Source organism: Cetorhinus maximus, chromosome 7 (assembly GCF_964194155.1).
Source record: "Cetorhinus maximus chromosome 7, sCetMax3.hap1.1, whole genome shotgun sequence".
NCBI lineage: Eukaryota > Metazoa > Chordata > Chondrichthyes > Lamniformes > Cetorhinidae > Cetorhinus > Cetorhinus maximus.
This window is the reverse complement of record NC_135885.1, coordinates 3,171,769-3,189,465: the sequence shown is the minus strand read 5'-3', so window position 1 is coordinate 3,189,465 and position 17,697 is coordinate 3,171,769. Positions and strand designations below refer to the sequence as shown.

Sequence of the window (17,697 nt, the reverse complement as noted above, 5' to 3'; positions counted from 1 at the left end):
CAACATCTATCCAGCCAAGTCCCCTCAAGATTTTATAAGATCACTTCACATTCTTCTAAACTCCAATGGACACAGACCCAGCCTGTCCAACCTTTCCTCATTGGATAACCACCCCCCCGCCCCGATCTTAGAAATCAGTTTCAAATGGCAGGAGGGTCGGTAACCAGGGGGACACAGATTGAAGAGAACCAGTAAAAGAACCAGAGAGAGAGAGAGAGAGACGAGGAGAATTTTTTTTGACACAGCGAGTTGTTGTGATCTGGAAGGCGCTGCCTGAAAGGGCGGTGGAAGCAGATTCAACAGGAGCTTTCAAGAGGGAGTAGGATAAATATTTGAAAAAGAAAATAAAATGCAGAGTTATGGGGAAAGAGCAGGGGGAGTGGGGCTAATTTGGATCGCTCTTTCGAAGAGCCAGTACCGGGCAAGATGGGCTGAATGGCCTCCTCCTGTGCTGTATGATTCTACGAAATGATTTGAGAAAGTGCCAAAAATATACATTAAAAAAAACACACACACGCACCCAGATAAAATCAGCATGTTCCTGTCCAGACTCTCAGTTTTGGTGTTACTTGTTGCGAAAAAGTATTTAAAGCAGGGAAAAGGTGCTAGATTCAGGAGGGAGGGAGGGAGGGAGGGAGGTGGTGGAGTGTGGGGAGAGAGGGGAGAGTCACTTATTTCCATAACTCCCTCCCATTCGACTATAATATCCTCTCATTATGCAAACGGCATGCAGTTGGTGCCTGTGAGTTTCGGGGTGATGTGTTCCGTGGGCTTCAGTCAGTGCCTTTCCCAGGATGTCAGGAAGACACAGGAGATAAGCTGAGACCCGGCACAACTGCTCATGAACTTTCAAGGCAGGATCAAGGTCTCTTGTGACAAGTCGCACATTTCGAGAGAGGAGCCTGCAGCTCCGGGTGAGATTTAATTTAACCCTTCGCAATGCAAGACAACCAGCCAGCGCTTTAATTAACAGGGAGAGAGAGTTGTTTTAGATTTAAAGTGTGAAGAATGTAAGTCGAGGGGGCCATCAGCACAAAAACAATCATTAATAAATCCAGCTCAAGCGGAATTCAGGGGAAACACCTTTACTCAGGGTGCGGGCGAGATGGTGGGACTCACCACTGCAGGGGAGTGGTTGAGCTGTATTTAAGGGGAAGCTGGATGAACACAAGGAATAGGAGGAAATGGTGTTAGGGCGAGATCAAGAGGGGGTGGGAGGAGGCTCATGTGGAAGAAGAAACCTCAGCGCGTTGAGCCGAGTGGCCTATTTCGGCCCTGTAAACCCGATGTAATGAAGCAATGCATTTCTACAACACTTCACCTGACTTCACGACGTCCCTGAATTCTTCAGAGCCAGTGAAGTACTTTGGAAGTGTAGTTACTGTTCTAATTTAGGAAACACGGCAGCCAATTTGCACACAGCAAGATCCCACACACAGCAATGTAATAACGGTCAGAAAATCTGTTTTTAGTGAGGCTGGTTGAGGATTAGCTCTTGGCCTCAGGACAGTGGGGAGCACAACCCTGCTCTTCTTGGCTGTGGGATCTTTATTGTCCACCTGAGGAGACAGGTAGGGCCTCAGTTTAATGTCTCATTTGAAAGATGGCACTTCCGATAGTGCAGCACTCCCTCAGGACTGACCCTCTGACAGTGCAGCACTCCCTCAGTACTGACCCTCTGATAGTGCAGCACTCCCTCAGTACTGACCCTCTGACAGTGCAGCACTCCCTCAGTACTGACCCTCTGATAGTGCAGCACTCCCTCAGTACTGACCCTCTGATAGTGCAGCACTCCCTCAGTACTGACCCTCTGATAGTGCAGCACTCCCTCAGTACTGACCCTCTGACAGTGCAGCGCTCCCTCAGTACTGACCCTCTAACAGTGCAGCACTCCCTCAGCACTGACCCTCTGACAGTGCAGCATTCCCTCAGTGCTGACCCTCTGACAGTGCAGCACTCCTTCAGTACTGACCCCCTGACAGTGCAGCACTCCCTCAGCACTGACCCTCTGACAGTTTCCCTCAGCACTGACCCTCTGACAGTGCAGCACTCCCTCAGTACTGACCCTCTGACAGTACAGCACTCCCTCAGTACTGACCCTCTGACAGTGCAGCACTCCCTCAGTACTGACCCTCTGACAGTGCAGCACTCCCTCAGTACTGACCCTCTGACAGTGCAGCACTCCCTCAGTACTGACCCTCCAACAGTGCAGCACTCCCTCAGTACTGACCCCCTGACAGTGCAGCACTCCCTCAGTACTGACCCTCTAACAGTGCAGCACTCCCTCAGCACTGACCCTCTGACAGTGCAGCACTCCCTCAGTACTGACCCTCTGACAGTTTCCCTCAGCACTGACCCTCTGACAGTGCAGCACTCCCTCAGTACTGACCCTCTGACAGTGCAGCACTCCCTCAGTACTGACCCTCTGACAGTTTCCCTCAGCACTGACCCTCTGACAGTGCAGCACTCCCTCAGTACTGACCCTCTGACAGTGCAGCACTCCCTCAGTACTGACCCTCTGACAGTGCAGCACTCCCTCAGTACTGACCCTCTGACAGTGCAGCACTCCCTCAGTACTGACCCTCTGACAGTGCAGCACTCCCTCAGTACTGACCCTCTGACAGTGCAGCACTCCCTCAGGACTGACCCTCTGACAGTGCAGCACTCCCTCAGTACTGACCCCCCAACAGTGCAGCACTCCCTCAGTACTGACCCTCTAACAGTGCAGCACTCCCTCAGCACTGACCCTCTGACAGTGCAGCATTCCCTCAGTACTGATCCTCTGACAGTGCAGCACTCCCTCAGTACTGACCCCCTGACAGTGCAGCACTCCCTCAGCACTGACCCTCTGACAGTTTCCCTCAGCACTGACCCTCTGACAGTGCAGCATTCCCTCAGTACTGACCCTCTGACAGTGCAGCACTCCTTCAGTATTGACCCCCTGACAGTGCAGCACTCCTTCAGTACTGACCCTCTGACAGTGCAGCACTCCCTCAGTACTGACCCTCTGATAGTGCAGCACTCATTCAGTATTGACCCTCTGACAGTGCAGCACTCCCTCAGTACTGACCCTCTGACAGTGAAGTGCCGTTTAAATGCTCTCCAATTTTAGACTCGGTGATTCAGCAGGGATATTCAAGCCGTCCGATCAGACATGTGATTAGATCTGCAGCAGACCTGATACTGACAACGAAATGGGTTAAAAATAGCCGGGGACGGATTTGGACGAGAGGGAAATGGTTGGTGGGGAGGATAGTCAGAATGCGAATCCTGAACTGCCCCGTGGGTTCAGCCGATCTGTGAACATGGGTTTTAGTGTGAAAGAGTCCCAATTGGCAACCTTTAAACAAAAACTGTTCCCAGTGTCAATGCATCTCACATTTCTGCATTCCAGTGAGCTCGGGAGCACGCTAGTCAGGTTGAGTTTCTAGCTGCCTGACAGCCCATCTTTTTGTCAGATTGATGTGGGCTGGGTTTCCATGAGCAATCACAGTCAGTTTGACTTCCTGTAAGTAGTCAGTTTCACTCTCTAGGTCTCTGCGCCCCCCTGAGAGCTGCGAGTATATTAAATTTGCAGCGAGTGTAGAACCAGGCGGGTTGTCCGCAGGATTCCTCACCTATTTTTGGATGTCAACCTGTCACTGGATCTTTAAAGTCTGTCAAACGCCCTCGTCGCTTCCACAGTCGCCTGCACCAAACCAGACCTGGAAAGATCAGCGAAACTTCCCTTAGGTGGTCGGAGTTTGAAAAGGAAGAGGGGAGCTGAGGCTGATAGCGTGGAACAGGAGGAGCGCTGAGGGAGTGCTGCACTGTCGGAGGGTCAGTACTGAGGGAGTGCTGCACTGTCGGAGGGTCAGTACTGAGGGAGTGCCACGCTGTCAGAGGGTCAGAACTGAGGGAGTGCTGCACTATCAGAGGGTCAGTACTGAGGGAGTGCCACACTGTCAGAGGGTCAGTACTGAGGGAGTGCTGCACTGTCGGAGGGTCAGTACTGAGGGAGCGCTGCACTGTCGGAGGGTCAGTACTGAGGGAGCGCTGCACTGTCGGAGGGTCAGTACTGAGGGAGTGCTGCACTGTCAGAGGGTCAGTACTGAGGGAGTGCTGCACTGTTGGAGGGTCAGTACTGAGGGAGTGCTGCACTGTTGGAGGGTCAGTACTGAAGGAGTGCTGCACTGTCAGAGGGTCAGTACTGAGGGAGTGCTGCACTGTCAGAGGGTCAGTACTGAGGGAGTGCTGCACTGTCGGAGGGTCAGTACAGAGCGAGTGCTGCATTGTTGGAAGGTCAGTACTGAGGGAGTGCTGCACTGTCAGAGGGTCAGTACTGAGGGAGTGCTGCACTGTCAGAGGGTCAGTGCTGAGGGAGTGCTGCACTGTCGGAGGGTCAATACTGAGGGAGTGCTGCACTGTCGGAGGGTTGCTATTGAGGGAGTGCTGCACTGTCGGAGGGTCAATACTGAGGGAGCGCTGCACTGTCGGAAGGTTGGTACTGAGGGAGTGCTGCACTGTCGGAGGGTCAATACTGAGGGAGTGCTGCACTGTCAGAGGGTCAGTACTGAGGGAGTGCTGCACTGTCAGAGGGTCAGTACTGAGGGAGTGCTGCACTGTCGGAGGGTCAATACTGAGGGAGTGCTGCACTGTCATGTCAGCATTAAAGATCCCATGGCCACTATTTCAAAACAGAGCCAGGGTATTCTCTCCAGCATCCTGGTTAATAATTATTCCTCGACCGACATTACAGAAACAGATTATCTGGGTCAGTATGACATTTCTGTTTGTGGGATCTTGCTGTGCATAAATTGGCTGCTGTGTTTCCCACCTTAGAGTGGTACAAAATTACTCTGTTGGCTGTAAAGCCTTTTGAGACATCCTGGGCTTGTTAAGGCCCATGGAAATGTTAGTTCTTCGTAATTTTTTAAAAATAGAATAAAGAACAAAGAAATGTACAATCCAACACGTATTGCCAAAGCTGCCTGGCAGGTTTCTTCACTCTGTCACGTGGGAATGAGCAGGTAATCTGTGTCACTCAATCATTCTACCCTTGCCAGGGCTGAGAGAAGAGACACCCTGGAGTCTCCTTCAGTAAGATCCCAGAGACCAACTCCACAGCCTGTTCCTGTCAAACTGTCCCAGCAAAACCAGATCCACAAATCCGCAACTTCAGGCTGCCTATTTCCACCTCCATAACACCCCTCGGCACCCCTGGGTAGCAGCGACTACAATATGATTGAATTTAACATCCAGTTTGAAAGGGAGAAGAGTGGGTCTAAGACTAGTGTCTTAAACTTAAATAAGGACCATTATGTGGGGATGAGAGCTGAGCTGGCTGAAGTGAACTGGGAAACTAGGCTAGAGGATAGATCAATAGAGGAGCAGTGGCTGACATTTAAGGGGATATTTCAGAGTATTCAGAATGAGTATATTCCCACTATAAAGGAAAATTCTAAGGGGAGGACCCACCATCCGTGGTTAACTAGAGATGTTAAGGAAGGCATCAAACTTAAGAGAAAAGCATACAACTCTGCAAAGATGAGTGGCAGGACAATTGATTGGGCAGAATGTAAAGAACGGCAGAGAATGACTAAAAGGTTAATCAGGAGAAAGAAATTAGAGTATGAGAGGAAGCTAGCTAGAAATGTAAAAATGGATAGCAAGAGTTTCTACAGATATTTAAAAAGGAAAAAAGTAATTAAAGTGAATGTTGATCCTCTAGAGAGTGACAGTGGGGAGATAATAGTAGATAATAAGGAAATGGCAAAATAAATGAACAAATATTTTGCTTCTGTGTTCACTATAGAGGATACAAAAAACATTCCATAATAGCTGCAAATCAGCAGGTGAATGGGAGAAAGGAACTTGGTGAAATTGAAATCACTAGGGAAATGGTACTGAGTAAATTGATGGAGCTGTGGACTGGCAAGTCTCCGGGTCCTAATGGACTACACCCTTGGGTCTAAACAGAGGTGGCTATTGAGGTAGTTGATGAACTGGTGTTAATTTTCCAAAATTCCCTAGATTCTGGAAAGGTTCCATCCGATTGGAAAGTAGCAAATATAACCCCTCTATTCAAGAAGGGAGGGAGGCAGAAAACAGGAAACTATAGGCCAGTTAGCTTGACGTCTGTTGTGGGGAAGTTATTAGAATTGATCATTAAGGAGGTTATAGCTGGGCACTTAGAAGAGCTCAAGGCAATTGGGCAGAGTCAGCATGGTTTTGTGAAAGGAAAATCATGTTTAACCAATTTATTGGAGTTTCTTGAAGGAGTAACATGCGCAGTGGATAAAGGGGACTCTGTAGATGTGGTGTACTTGGATTTCCAGAAGACACTTGATATGGTGCCACATCAAAGATTATTACCGAAAATTAAAGCACATGGTATAGTGGGTAACATATTAGCATGGATAGAAGATTGGCTGGCTGGCAGAAAGCAGAGAGTATGCATAAATGGGTCTTTTTCCGGTTGGCAGAATGTGACGAGTGGAGTCCCACAGGGGTCTGTACTGGGGCCTCAACTTTTTCCAATTTACATCAATGACTTAGATGAGGGGAGTGAAGACTTGGTAGCTAAATTTGCAGATGACACAAAGATAGGTAGGACAGTATGTTGTGAAGAGGACATGAGGAGGTTGCAGATGGATATAGATGGGTTGAGTGAGTGGGCAAAGATCTGGCAAATGGAGTTTAATGTGGGAAAATGTGAAGTTCACTTTGGCAGGAAGAACAAAAAAGCAGAGTATTACTTAAATGGAGAATGGCTGCATAATTCTGAGGTGCGGAGGGATCTAGGTGTTCTAGTACATGAGTCACAAAATGCTAGTCTGCAGGTACAGCAAGTAATTAAGACGACTAATGGAATGTTATCCTTTATTATAAAAAGGATTGAACATAAAAATAAGGATGTTATGCTTCAGTTATACAGGGCATTGGTGAGACTGCATCTCGAATACTGTGTGCAGTTTTGGTCTCCTTGTTTAAGGAAGGATGTAAATGCATTGGAGGCGATTCAGAGGAGGTTTACTAGATTGATACCTGGAATGAGTGGGTTGTCTTATGAGGAAAGGTTGGACAGACTGGGCTTGTTTCCACTGGAGTTTAGAAGAGTGAGGGGTGATTTGATTGAAGTTTACAAGATCCTGAACGGCCTTGACAAGTTGGACGTGGAAACGATGTTTCCTCTTGTGGGTGAGTCCAGAACTAGGGGGCACTGGTTTAAAATTAGGGGTCGCCCTTTTAGGACAGAGGTGAGGAGAATTTTTTTCCCTCAGAGGGTTGTGTGGCTTTGGAACACTCTGCCTCAGAAGGTGGTAGAGGTGGGGTCATTGAATATTTTGAAGGCAGAGGTAGATAGATTCTTGTTAGGCAAGGGAATCAAAGGTTATTGGGGGTAGATGGGAATGTGGAAATCGAAACGCAAGAAGATCAGCCATGATCTTACTGAATGGCGGAGCAGGCTCGAGGGGGCAAATGATCTACTCCTGTTCCTATTTCTTATCATCTGTTTCTGCCCCTGTCTCAGCCGATCTGATGTTGAAACCCTCATTCAGGCCTTCATTACCTCGAGACTCGACTATCCCAACGCACTGCTGGCTGCTGTCCCACATTCTACCCTCCGTAAACCTGAGGACATCCAAAATTCTGCTGCCCGTGTTTTTACTTACACCAAGCCCAGTTATTCTTTCATGGGATGTGGGTGTCGCTGGCAAGGCCAGCATTTGTTGCCCATCCTTAATTGTCCTTGAGCTGAGTGACTTACCTGGCCATTTCAGAGGGGCAGTTAAGAGTCAACCACATTTCTGTGGGTCTGGATTTTTGTAGGTAAGGATGGCAGATTTCCTTCCCAAAAGTGGCATTAGTGAACCAGATGGGTTTTTACAAAAATTGATGATAGTTTCATGGTCACCATTACTGAGACTAGCTTTCAAATCCAGATTTATTCATTGAATTAAAGTTCCACCAGCTACATTGGTGGGATTTCAACCTGTGTCCACTGAGCGTTTGCTTTGGCCTCTGGATTACTGGTCCAGTGCCCAGTTCTAGTGCCACTACACCACCATCTTCCCAATGCCCCACTGCTCCCTGACCTACATTGGCTCCCCATCTGGCAACCTTTGATTTCAGAATTCTCATCCTTGTTTTCAAATCTCTCCATGGCCTCACCCCTCCCTTTCTCTGTAATCTTCTCTAGCCCCGTAACCCTCTGAGATATCTAATACGTCCTCCAATTCTGGGCTCTTGAGCATCCCGGATTTCAATCGCTCCACCATTGGCGGCCTTGCTTTTAGCTGTCTGGGCCCCAAGCTCCAGAATTTCCCTCCCAAAACCTCTCCGTTTCTCCCTCCTCCTTTAAGTTGCCCCTCAAAACTGACCTCCTTGACCAATTTGGTCACCTGCTTGAATATCTCCTTATGGGTCATGGGGTCAAATTTGGTTTGATAATCACTTCCTGTGAAGCACCTTGGGATGGTTTTACTACATCAAAGGCGCTATCTAGATGCAAACTGTTCTTCTTCTTCTTGAGGCAATGGGATGCCTCATCTGCAGGGCTCTGGCAGGGGCTGGGATGAACTGGTCCCTGACATCGCAGTCACAAAAAGGAAAATTAGTTTTTTTAAAAACCCGCTGACGACCTGAGCGAGATCAGGGAGAGGGAGATAGAAATACCCTCAGTGTTTCCAGGTTAATGAAGAGGCAAAGGATGAGCCCAGGTTTCCCTCACCTCATCCCGACATCAGGGTTAGCATCATGTTAAACACATATCCTCCGAATTTCAGTTCCCTATTTATTCTTGGCATTTTAGAAATTAGAGGGAAACTGACTCAGAGACAAGACAGGAACTGATAGTGTGAAAGCCACAAACTGTTTGGTTTGTCATTTTAACTCTGTCAGTGTGTGTGTGTGTGCGTGAAGATGTGTCTGGGTGTCTGTGTGAGTGTGAATGAATGCGTGAGCGGTAGTGAGTGTGAGTTTATGAGTGTGAGTGAGTGAGTGTGTCTGAGGGTGTGTGTGAGTGTGTGTGAGTGTGAATGAGTGTGTGCGTGTGCGAGTGGGTGTGTATGTGTGTGTATGAGTGTGAGTGAGTGAGTGTGTGTGAGGCTGTGTGTGGGTGTCTGTGTGAGTGTGAATGAGTGTGCTTGTGCGAGTGGGTGTGTGTGTGTGAGCTTGTGAGGATGCGTGCAGGTTTTTTTTATTCATTCACGGGATGTGGGCTTCGCTGGCTGGGCCCAGCATTTATTGCCCATCCCTAATTACCCTTGAGAAGATGGTGGTGAGCTGCCTTCTTGAGCCGCTGCAGTCCATGTGCTGTAGGTACACCCACAGTGCTGTTAGAGAGGGAGGTCCAGGATTTTGACCCAGCGACAGTGAAGGAACGGCGATATATTTCCAAGTCAGGATGGTGAGTGACTTGGAGGGGAACTTTCAAGTGGTGGTGTTCACATCTATCTGCTGCCCTTGTCCTTCTAGATGGTAGTGGTCATGGGTTTGGAAGGTGCTGTCTAAGAAGCCTTGGTGAATTCTTGCAGTGCACCTTGTAGATGGTACACACTGCTGCTACTGTGTGTCAGTGGTGGACGGAGTGAATGTTTGTGGATGTGGTGCCAATCAAGCGGGGCTGCTTTGTCCTGGATGGTGTCCAGCTTCTTAAGTGTTGTGGGAGCTGTACTGATCCAGGCAAGTGGGGAGTATTTCATCACACTCCTGACTTGTGCCTTGTAGATGGTGGACAGGCTTTGGGGAGTCAGGAGGTGAGTTACTCACCGCAGGATTCCTAACCTCTGACCTACTCTTGTAGCCACAGTATTTATATGGCTAGTCCAGTTCAGTTTCTGGTCAATGGTAACCCCCAGGATGTTGACAGTGGGGGATTCAGTGATGGTAATGCCATTGAACATGAAGAGGCGATGGTTGGATTCTCTATTGTTGGAGATGGTCATTGCCTGGCACTTGTGTGGCACGAATGTTACTTGCCACTTGTCAGCCCAAGCCTGGATATTGTCCAGGTCTTGCTGCATTTGGACATGGACTGCTTCAGTATTAGAGGAGTCACAAATTCACAGAATTCGCTGAACATTGTGCAATCATCAGTGAACATCCCCACTTCTGACCTTATGATGGAAGGAGGGTCATTGATGAAGCAACTGAAGATGGGTGGGCCGAGGACACTACACTGAGGAACTCCTGCAGTGGTGTCCTGGAACTGAGGTGACTGACCTCCCAACAACCACAACCAGCTTCATTTGTACTAAGTATGACTCCGAACAGCGGAGAGTTTTCCCCCTGATTCCCATTGACTCCAGTTTTGACTCTTTTGTAAGTGTTAATGAGTGCGTGTGTGTGTGAGGATGTGTGTGGATATCTGTATGAGTGTGTATGAATGTGATGAGTGAGTGAGTTTGTGTGTGTGAGGATGTGTGTGGGTGTCTGTGAGTGTGAATAAGTGAGTGAGTGCGCGAGTGAGTTTGTGGGTTTGTAGGTGTGTAAGTGTCTGAGTGTGTGTGTGGGCGTGTCTGAGTGTGTGTGTGGGCGCGTCTGAGTGTGTGTGTGTGTGGGCGTGTCTCTGAGTGTGTGTGTGTGTGGGCGTGTCTGAGTGTGTGTGTGTGGGCGTGTCTGAGTGTGTGTGTGTGGGCGTGTCTGAGTGTGTGTGTGTGGGCGTGTCTGAGTGTGTGTGTGTGTGGGCGTGTCTGAGTTTGTGTGTGTGGGCGTGTCTGAGTGTGTGTGTGTGGGCGTGTCTGAGTGTGTGTGTGTGGGTGTGTCTGAGTGTGTGTGTGTGGGCGTGTCTGAGTGTGTGTGTGGGCGTGTCTGAGTGTGTGTGTGTGGGCGTGTCTGAGTGTGTGTGTGGGCGTGTCTGAGTGTGTGTGTGTGTGGGTGTGTCTGAGTGTGTGTGTGTGTGTGTGGGTGTGTCTGAGTGTGTGTGTGTGGGCGTGTCTGAGTGTGTGTGTGTGGGCGTGTCTGAGTGTGTGTGTGTGGGCGTGTCTGAGTGTGTGTGGGTGTGTACGTGTCTCTGAGTGTGTGTGTGTGTACGTGCCTGAGTGTGTGTGTGTGTGTGTGGGCGTGTCTGAGTGTGTGTGTGTGTGGGCGCGTCTGAGTGTGTGTGTGTGGGTGTGTCTGAGTGTGTGTGTGTGGGCGTGTCTGAGTGTGGGCGTGTCTGAGTGTGTGTGTGTGTACGTGCCTGAGTGTGTGTGTGTGTGGGTGTGTCTGAGTGTGTGTGTGTGGGTGTGTCTGAGTGTGTGTGTGTGGGTGTGTCTGAGTGTGTGTGTGTGTGGGCGTGTCTGAGTGTGTGTGTGTGTGGGCGTGTCTGAGTGTGTGTGTGTGTGTGTGTGTGTGGGCGTGTCTGAATGTGTGTGTGTGTACGTGTCTGAGTGTGTGTGTGTGGGCATGTCCGAGTGTGTGTGTGTGTGGGTGTGTCTGAGTGTGTGTGTGTGGGCGTGTCTGAGTGTGTGTGTGTGGGTGTGTCTGAGTGTGGGTGTGTCTGAGTGTGTGTGTGTGGGCGTGTCTGAGTGTGTGTGTGTGGGCGTGTCTGAGTGTGTGTGTGTGGGTGTGTCTGAGTGTGTGTGTGTGTGGGCGTGTCTGAGTGTGTGTGTGTGGGCGTGTCTGAGTATGTGGGTGTGGGTGTGTGTGTGTGGGTGTGGGCGTGTCTGAGTGTGTGTGTGGGCGTGTCTGAGTGCGTGTGTGTGGGCGTGTCTGAGTGTGTGTGTGTGGGTGTGTCTGAGTGTGTGTGTGTGTGTGTGGGTGTGTCTGTGTGTGTGGGTGTGTGTGTGTGTGTGTGTGTGAGTGTGTGTGTGTGGGTGTGTCTGAGTGTGTGTGTGTGTGTGTGGGTGTGTCTGAGTGTGTGTGTGTGGGTGTGTGTGTGTGTGTGTGTGGGTGTGTGTGAGTGTGTGTGTGGGTGTGTCTGAGTGTGTGTGTGTGGGCGTGTCTGAGTGTGTGTGTGGGCGTGTCTGAGTGTGTGTGTGTGGGTGTGTCTGAGTGTGTGTGTGGGTGTGTCTGAGTGTGTGTGTGTGTACGTGTCTGAGTGTGTGTGTGTGTGTGTGGGTGTGTCTGAGTGTGTGTGTGTGGGTGTGTCTGAGTGTGTGTGTGTGGGTGTGTGTGAGTGTGTGTGTTTGTGTGTTTTTCCTTTTCAACTATTTATCCAATTCCCCTTTGAAGGTTATTATTAAATCTGCTTCCAATGACCTTCCAGATCACAACAACTCGCTGCATGAAAAAAACTCCTGATTTCCTCCTCTGGTTCTTTTACCGATTCTCTTCAATCTGTGTCCCTATGGTTACGAACACTCCTCCACAACAGTCTCTCCTCATTTACACTGTCAAAACCCCTCATGATTTTGAACATCTCGATTAAATCTCCCCATAACCTTCGGTGCTCTAAGGAGAACAATCCTAGCTTCTCCCAGTCTCTCCTCATTAACTGAAGTCCCTTATTCCTGGAACCATGACAGTAAATCCTTTCTGCGCCCTCTCCAAAGGGTTGACATCCTTACTAAAGTGTGATGGCCAGAATTAAACATGATTCTCCAACTGAGGTCTAACCAATACTGAGGGAGCAATGAACAGTCAGAGGGTCAGTACTGAGGGAATGCTGCACTGTCAGAGGGTCAGTACTGAGGGAGTGCAGCACTGTCAGAGGGTCAGTACTGAGCGAGCACCGCACTGTCAGAGGGTCAGTACTGAGGGAGTGCTGCACTGTCAGAGGGTCAGTGCTGAGGGAGTGCTGCACTGTCAGAGGGTCAGTACTGAGGGAGTGCTGCACTGTCAGAGGGTCAGTACTGAGCGAGCACCACACTGTCAGAGGGTCAGTACTGAGGGGAGTGCTGCACTGTCAGAGGGTCAGTACTGAGGGAGTGCTGCACTGTCAGAGGGTCAGTACTGAGCGAGCGCCGCACTGTCGGAGGGTCAGTACTGAGGGAGTGCTGCACTGTCAGAGGGTCAGTACTGAGGGAGTGCTGCACTGTCAGAGGGTCAGTACTGAGGGAGTGCTGCACTGTCGGAGGGTCAGTACTGAGGGAGTGCTGCATGCTCGGAGGGTCAGTACTGAGGGAATGCTGCACTGTCGGAGGGTCAGTACTGAGGGAATGCTGCACTGTTGGAGGGTCAGTACTGAGGGAGTGCTGCACTGTCGGAGGGTCAGTACTGAGGGAGTGCTGCATGCTCGGAGTGTCAGTACTGAGGGAATGCTGCACTGTCGGAGGGTCAGTACTGAGGGAATGCTGCACTGTTGGAGGGTCAGTACTGAGGGAGTGCTGCACTGTTGGAGGGTCAGTACTGAGGGAGAGCTGCAGTGTCGGAGGGTCAGTTCTGAGGGAGAGCTGCAGTGTTGTATGTATTGTCTTTCAGATGAGATGTTAACCCCTGGCCTTCTCTGTCATGTCAGGTGGTTATAAATTATCTCACAACCATCATTTAAAAAAGAAGAGAGTTCTCCCCCAGTGTCCTGTGCCAGTATTTGCCCCTCAATCAGCATCACTGAAACAGATGATCTGGTGATGAACATATTGCTCTTTGTGGGGTCTTGCTGTGCACAAATTGGCTGTAGCGTTACCTCCATTACAACAATGACTACGCTCCAAAAGTATTTCACTGGTTGTAAAGCACTTTGGGACATCCTGAGGTTGTGAAAGGCGATATAGAAATGCAAGTTCTTGTGTTAATTTCTGGTCGAATTTCTTGCAGGCAGAGTGGTAATCGCCTCCGGAGGATGGTGACCATCAAGGTGATGTTGCTGGGCAATGAGCTGGTGGGAAAGACGTCGCTGATTGTCTGCTTAACCACGGGCACCTTCCCCAGAGACAGTGTGCCAACTGTCTTTGACACGGTCAGTACCCAGGTAACAGTGGACGAGCGGATGGTCATCCTGAACCTGTGGGACACGTCTCCACAGGAGGAGCACCGGCTCTCTATCCGCCAGTTCTATTACCCCCAGACCGACATCTTCATCATCTGCTTCTCCATCTGTGACCCAGGCTCCTTCGACCATGTCTGGAACGACTGGTACCCTGAGGTGAAGTGGCATCGTCCCAATGTGCCAGTGCTGCTGGTGGGCACAAAGAAGGACCTCCGGCATGACCCGGCCACTGTCCTGAGTCTACTCAAGCGGGAGTTGGCACCGGTCAGTTACCAGCAGGGTGCCAGTCTCGCCCGGAAGATCAAAGCGGTGAAGTATGTGGAGTGCTCGGCGCTGCTTCGTGAGGGGGTTGTCGAGGTGTTTGAGGAGGCTACTCGCGCAGTGCTGCACAGAAACCACAGAAAGCGGACCAAGAGCTGTGTGCTGACATAACGGCACCGGGCGACATGACACAGAGCCAATGCCTTTATCATTTTGCGTTGCACTAAATCCTTAACGGGCGGGAAATCTTTAGCGAAGCCTTTGGACCAGACGATGGCCTGGATCCTTCTAACCCAGGGACATCTGTGCCTCTTCTATTGGGCTCCAGGTTGAAATTCCCCGAGGCAGAAACATCTGCTGCCATTTCTCTGCTGGTGTGTCACCCCACCAAACTCCAGCAGGGAGGCTCCTGACCAGCAGAGTGATTCCTGCCACCGGCCGTTAACTGATCAGACTGCAGTAGTTGTTCAATTACAGTTCCAGCCTACAGCTCATGTCAGCTTGACTTAACCAGTTGTCTAATTGGGAATGGACAGCTCGAGCACCCGGCCTTGACCAGCGGTGGAACTGGTCAAAAGTCAACGGACACCATGAGCCACTGGGTTCTCAGCAGTGAGGGACACGAATCCTGAAACAATGCCCAGCTCACCAGGGATAACCAAGCGTCTAGAACTACCCTGGAGATTCCGGAATTAAAGAATTAATTAATCTCCAGGAAACTGCTGACAGGAAGATCCAGGGAGAAAATTCATTCAGACATTAAAAATTATCTTTGTTTCTTAATTATGAAAATATTGGACATGGGTGTTGTTGGGAAGTCAAGAATTAGCCAAATGACTGATGAAGATTCTTCTTAACAGCAAGAGCATACAAATTAGGAACAGGAGTCATCTATTCAGCCCCTCGAGCCTGCTCCGCTACTCAATAAGACCTTGGCTGATCTTCTACCTCAACTCCACCTTCCTGCACTATCTCCAAATCCCTTAGATTCCAAAAATCTATCGATCCCTGTCTTGAATATACTCAATGCCTGAGCATCCACAAGCCTCTGGGGTAGAGAATTCCAAAGATTCATAAACCTTTGAGTGAAGAAATATTTTCTCATCTAAGTCCTAAATAATCGGCCCCTCATCCTGAGACTGTGACCCCAGGTTCTAGATTCCCCAGCCAGGGGGAAACAACCTCTTGGCCTCTACCCTGTTAAGCCCCTTCAGAATTTTATATGTTTCAACGAGATCGCCTCTCATTCTTCTAAACTCTAGGCCTAGTTCTCTCAACTTGTCCTCATAGGACAGTACCTTCAGCCCAGGAAATTTTCTCTAGTTGACTGTGGGAGTGCTTACAACATAGAAGGAGGTCATTTGGCCCATTGTGCCTTTTCCAGCTCTTTGAAATAACTGTCCAATTAGCCCCACACCCCAGCTTTGTTCCCCTTTGGTCCAATCAACTCCTGCTGCTCTGCCCCTGCACTCCCATCATTGGTCGTCTGACAAGCCCATTGTTATGACGCTCTGCCTTCCCAACCAATTAGAAAACAAAATCCTGCTTACCTGATTGAATGATATTCTCAGCCAATCAGCAGTTCTCTCCCCAGCCACAATCTACAATATTTTTTATCAACCAATGAATTGAAACATTGAAGAAAGTTAAGAACTATTTTGAATGCACTCCCCTCCTAATGATGTTTCACCTTTGTTGCTCAGAACAGTGTCCAGACATGATGGGCTGAATGGTCACCCCACTGCTGTAGCAGGAGATTAATCTTCAATTTCTGGAGATTCTAGGACATCCTTGGAAAATTGGCAACTGCCCAATGTCTAGTTGGAAAAGCGATCAACCAATGAAGGCACCAGTTTATAATGTTGAAGAAATAGGGATTATTATAGCAAAATAATTTTACCAATCTGTCACTCATGGGATTGTCGAGGATTCCACCCCTGCCCTCCACCCTCCCCCAACACAACCTCAGTCATTGACCAATCATGGACATCTCCGCCAATGCTAGTTTGGAGCAGGCAATGGGATGTTAGGATTGGCTGAGACCTTCAGAGATGAGCACTGTGATTGGGTGGAAGCTTCCAAAAGGCTATCATGATTGGTCAACAGCTATACCTCAAATAGAGTTTTATGATTGGTTGGCAGCTTGAAGTGGTGCATTGTGATTGGCTAATTAGATTAATAATTAGTTGGAGGGGGTCGGGGGGTGGGGGGGGAACAGCTCCAAACGTGATGATTGGCTGGCCAGATCCAAGAGCTTTCTTGAATCCGACCTGGGAGAAACCATTTCTGGTGGAGGGGTGTGGGGGGGCAGGGAGCAGGGTTTCACTCGTCACCACTACAACAAAAACAACATTTATATAATCATTTAATCCAAATGAAATGCCTTTAACAAAACAGCAAAGGAAATTTAAAACCCTACGAATGAATGACTTTTCTTTTTATTAAACATGATTTGTACCTGTACTGTGCAGAGTGGCCTCTTTATTTCCAGTGATTTTCATTGTTAGGTTTTGCCAGGTTTGGTGTTGAGGAAGAAGCAAAATGGAGCGAAAACTGGGTTAAAATCAGACCTGAGATTCACCTGATAAAGGGAAGAACTCTGACAGAATTAATAAGCAGATTTACCAGAACGTTACTGGGGTTGCGAGACTTCAGACCTTTGGAGAGACTGGATATCAACACCAGCAATAACGTTCATTTATGTAGCACCTTTAACATAATAATGTCCTTCAGGGAAGGAAATCTGCCCTCCTTACCCGGTCTGGCCTACATGTAACTCCAGACCCACAGCAATGAGGTTGACTCTGAAATGGCCTAACAAGCCACTTAGTTGTATTAAACCGCTACAAAGTCACAAAAAGGAAATGAAACCAGGCGGACCACCCGGCATCGACCTGGGCACTGGAAACAACAACGGCAAACTCAGCCCTGTCAAACCCTGCAGAGTCCTCCTTACTAACATCTGGGGGCTAGTGCCAAAACTGGGAGAGCTGTCTCACAGACTAGTCAAGCAACAGCCTGACATAGTCATCCTCACTGAATCATATCTTACAGATAATGTCCCAGACTCCACCATCACCATCGCTGGGTATGCTCTGTCCCACCGACAGGACAGACCCAGCAGAGGTGGCGGCACAGTGGTATACAGTCAGAGGGACTTGCCCTGGGAGTCCTCAACATCGACTCCGGACCCCATGAAGTCTCATGGCATCAGGTCAAACATGGGCAAAGAAATCTGCTGCTGATAACCACGTACCGCCCTCCCTCAGCTGATGAATCAGTGTTCCTCCATGTTGAACACCACTTGGAGGAAGCATTGAGGGTGGCAAGGGCGCAGAATGTACTCTGGGTGGGGGACTTCAATGTCCATCACCAAGAGTGGCTTGGTAACACCACTACTGACTGAAATGGCCGAATCCTAAAGGACATAGCTGCTAGACTGGGAACCAACAAGAGGGAAAAACATACTTGACCTCATCCCCACCAACCTGCCTGCCGCAGATGCATCTGTCCATGACAGTATCGGTAGGAGTGACCACCGCACAGTCATTGTGGAGACCAAGTGCTGCCTTCACATAGAGGATACCCTCCATCATGTTGTG

The 17,697-nt window shown here is 49.3% G+C and overlaps 1 protein-coding gene across 1 annotated transcript; it reads left to right on the top strand.

Moving 5' to 3' along the window:
* The first annotated feature begins 714 nt into the window (after positions 1 to 714).
* Positions 715 to 16,544, top strand: LOC144682531 (rho-related GTP-binding protein RhoG-like). The gene is made up of 2 exons (XM_078544951.1): positions 715 to 914; positions 13,663 to 16,544. Exon 2 carries the CDS (start codon positions 13,688 to 13,690, stop codon positions 14,264 to 14,266), a length of 579 nt encoding a protein of 192 aa, XP_078401077.1. The 5' UTR covers positions 715 to 914; positions 13,663 to 13,687; the 3' UTR covers positions 14,267 to 16,544.
* The last annotated feature ends 1,153 nt before the right edge of the window (positions 16,545 to 17,697 follow it).